This window comes from Mchenga conophoros, linkage group LG17, assembly GCF_057382185.1.
Source record: "Mchenga conophoros isolate Kocher_MC1m ecotype Shallow Benthic linkage group LG17, M_conophoros_male_GT1.1, whole genome shotgun sequence".
NCBI classification, from domain to species: Eukaryota; Metazoa; Chordata; class Actinopteri; order Cichliformes; family Cichlidae; genus Mchenga; species Mchenga conophoros.
The window spans coordinates 14,027,109-14,031,334 of NC_140542.1; the positions used below are offsets into that span (position 1 = coordinate 14,027,109).

Consider the following 4,226-nt stretch of genomic DNA (forward strand, 5'->3'; position numbering starts at 1 on the left):
ACAACAGCTGCTCCTACCACAACTGCAGTGGCACAAACCACAACAACTGTGTCATCAACAACAACAGGTCCTGCAACTACAACATCTAAGGCACCAAGTACAACTGCCGTGACATCAACCACAACGACAGGTGCTCCAACCACTATAACAACTGCTCAAACAACGACAAAGGCTGTTTCAACCACAACCGCAGTGGCACCAACCACAACTGCAGCAGCACAAACCACAACAACTGTGTCACTAACAACGACAACAGGTGCTGCAACTACAACATCTAAGGCACAAACTACAACCGCAGTGGCACCAACCACAACTGCAGCAGCACAAACCACAACAACTGTGTCACCAACAACAACAACAGGTCCTGCAACCACGTCCTCAGCGGCACCAAACACAACAAAAGTTAGTCCGACAATGACAACAGCTGCACCACTTACAACTATTACAACACCAAGCACAACTACAACAGCACAAACCACAAAAACTGTGTCACCAACAACAACAGGTGCTGCAACTACGACATCTAAGGCACCAACTACAACTGCCGTAACATCAGCCACAACGACAGGTGCTCCAACCACTATAACAACTGCTCAAACAACAACAACAGCTGTTTCAACCACAACCGTAGTGGCACCAACCACAACTGCAGCAGCACAAACCACAACAACTGTGTCACCAACAACGACAACAAGTGCTGCAAGTACGACATCTAAGACACCAGCAACAACGTTGGTCGCATCAACCACATCAAACGTTGCTCCAACCACAATAACAACTGCTCAAACAACAACAGCTGCTCCTACCACAACTGCAGTGGCACAAACCACAACAACTGTGTCATCAACAACAACAGGTCCTGCAACTACAACATCTAAGGCACCAAGTACAACTGCCGTGACATCAACCACAACGACAGGTGCTCCAACCACTATAACAACTGCTCAAACAACGACAAAGGCTGTTTCAACCACAACCGCAGTGGCACCAACCACAACTGCAGCAGCACAAACCACAACAACTGTGTCACCAACAACAACAACAGGTCCTGCAACCACGTCCTCAGCGGCACCAAACACAACAAAAGTTAGTCCGACAATGACAACAGCTGCACCACTTACAACTATTACAACACCAAGCACAACTACAACAGCACAAACCACAAAAACTGTGTCACCAACAACAACAGGTGCTGCAACTACGACATCTAAGGCACCAACTACAACTGCCGTAACATCAGCCACAACGACAGGTGCTCCAACCACTATAACAACTGCTCAAACAACAACAACAGCTGTTTCAACCACAACCGTAGTGGCACCAACCACAACTGCAGCAGCACAAACCACAACAACTGTGTCACCAACAACGACAACAAGTGCTGCAAGTACGACATCTAAGACACCAGCAACAACGTTGGTCGCATCAACCACATCAAACGTTGCTCCAACCACAATAACAACTGCTCAAACAACAACAGCTACTCCTACCACAACTGCAGTTGCACAAGCCACAACAACTGTGTCACCAACAACAACAGGTCCTGCAACTACAACATCTAAGGCACCAAGTACAACTGCCGTGACATCAACCACAACGACAGGTGCTCCAACCACTCAAACTACTGCTCAAACAACAACAACAGCTGTTCCAACCACAACCAAAACGACACAAACTACAACTGTTGTAGCACAAACCACAACAAGTGTGTCAACAGCGACGACAACAGTTGCTGCAACTACAACATCTAAGACACCAACTACAACCACAGCTGCATCAACCACAACAATAGTTGCTTCAACTACAACCCCAGCACACACCACAACAACTGTGTCACCACCAACAATAACAGGTGCTGCAACCATGACCACAGCAGCACAAACCACGACTGCAGCAGCACCAACCACTACAACAGTTACTCCAACAGCGACAACAGCTGCACCACTTACAACTATTACACCACCAAGTACAACTGCAACAGGACAAACCACAACAACTGTGTTACCAACCACAACAACAGGTGCTGCAAGTACGACATCTAAGACACCAGCAACAACGTTGGTCGCATCAACCACATCAAACGTTGCTCCAACCACAATAACAACTGCTCAAACAACAACAGCTGCTCCTACCACAACTGCAGTGGCACAAACCACAACAACTGTGTCACCAACAACAACAGGTCCTGCAACTACAACATTTAAGGCACCAAGTACAACTGCCGTAACATCAACCACAACAACAGGTGCTCCAACCACTATAACAACTGCTCAAACAACAACAACAGCTGCTCCTACCACAACCAAAACAACACCAACTACAAATGTTGTAGCACAAACCACAACAAGTGTGTCAACAGCTACAACAACAGTTGCTGCAACTACAACATCTAAGGCACCAACTACAACCACAGCTGCATCAACCACAACAATAGCTGCTTCAACTACAACGACAGCACACACCACAACAACTGTGTCACCTTCAACAACAACAGGTGCTGCAACCACGACCGCAGCGGCACCTACTACAACCGCAGCAGCACCAACCACAACAACAGTTACTCCAACAATGACAACAGCTGCACTACTTACATCACCAAGCACAACTGCAACAGCACAAACCACAACTGTGTCACCAATAGCAACAACAGGTGTTACAACTCTGACATCTAAGTCTCCCGCTACAACCACAGTGGGATCAATCACATCAACTGTTGCTCCAAACCCAATAACAAAATCTCCAACCACAACAACAGCTTCAATCCCAACCACTATGTCTTCAACAACAAAATCCACAACAACAACAAGTAGCGCATCTTCTGCCAATTTGAATGTTTTCCCTTTTGTACTGGGACTCTTTGTCTTCACCCTCTATTATTAAATTGGAAAATCACAGATGGAAATTGCATAATAACCCATAAAACTGTGAAGGCACATTTTTAATGTCAATGTTTGCTTCTTCTCTTCTTGTTTAGGTGGGATTTAAATTTCATAAAATTCAGATGTGATTAAAACAGCTTGGGTAATAGATAACTATTTAACACACAATTGCCCTTTTCCCAGTGACTTATAAAGTGTAATATATATTTACTTCGAAACGTATTTATCTATTCATTAAACTCATCATCCAAATGTCTTGAATAAATGTAATAGTGTGCAATAATATAAATAGAAATATACATGCATATACCCATAACTAGTTGTATGGGGATTTTTGTTATACATATATATCGTCAGTTTTATGTTACAACAATTATTCAATTATCCACTGAATGCATCATTCATTCAAATGAATTACCCATTCAGTGACAGCATTTTTAACACTAGTTCAGTAATTACACCAAAAAAGCCAAAGGATAACAACTGTGACCATGATAAAGTGTTCAACAGACATTACGGTGGGAACTTCTTTTTTTTTTTTGCATTGGAGATATCCCATTGATGGGAAGTATGGTGGACAAAAAATGAGCTATGACAATATGTTTGTTTTGTAAAATGTTATGATTACTCTCATATGTCAATTATTCGCTTGATTATTCTCTGTCATATTGATTATTACACGAGGCTGCACTTTTAGCATATCTAAAATTACAGAGCAAATTACCAAATTATCCATATCTTATTTAAGAAGAGATACTCTGATCTCCCCAGAATGTAGACTTGTACTCTCTTCACACTTTATAAGACCAAATAATGCAATCAATTGTTTTTCTACACTACACTACTTTGCACTACCTTGGAAATATTATAATACGTTTCTTCAATAAAATGTTTTATAATAATCAACAGATTTTTTTGTTAAGAAATGTCAGGTCTTTTTTGGGCTTTTCTATTTTTCTAATAGAAATACAAATTTGGATAATTGAAAAGGGACGTGGATCTTTTGAAGTATTTGTTCTTTTCAAACTAATACATCTCTATTTCTATTACTCAGATTTCAATAATAATAATAATAATAATAATAATAATAATAATAATAATAATAATGAAGTTCTTTGGTCTTTAGTGATTCTAAAAAGCCTAAAGGGCTTTGAGTGGTTCATAAGACCAGAGAGCATTATTGAAACTTTTTTGATACAAAAGTTTCATTAATGCTCGTACATTACATAGTAGTACACAATATATCATGTCATAAGAACCAAAATGAATGAATGTAATGGAAGTAATAACTGATATGAATTTTGTTTTGTGACCAAGCAGAAAAGTCATCCAACATCCCTGATAATA

At 41.0% G+C, this 4,226-nt stretch overlaps 1 protein-coding gene across 1 annotated transcript; it reads left to right on the forward strand.

Moving 5' to 3' along the window:
* The first annotated feature begins 311 nt into the window (after positions 1-311).
* On the forward strand, positions 312-2,672 carry LOC146555180 (uncharacterized). Its single transcript, XM_085252826.1, has 3 exons — positions 312-1,603; positions 1,753-2,029; positions 2,414-2,672. The coding sequence occupies exons 1-3, from the start codon at positions 415-417 to the stop codon at positions 2,670-2,672; spliced, it is 1,725 nt and encodes a 574-aa protein (XP_085108952.1). The 5' UTR covers positions 312-414.
* Positions 2,673-4,226: the final 1,554 nt, after the last annotated feature.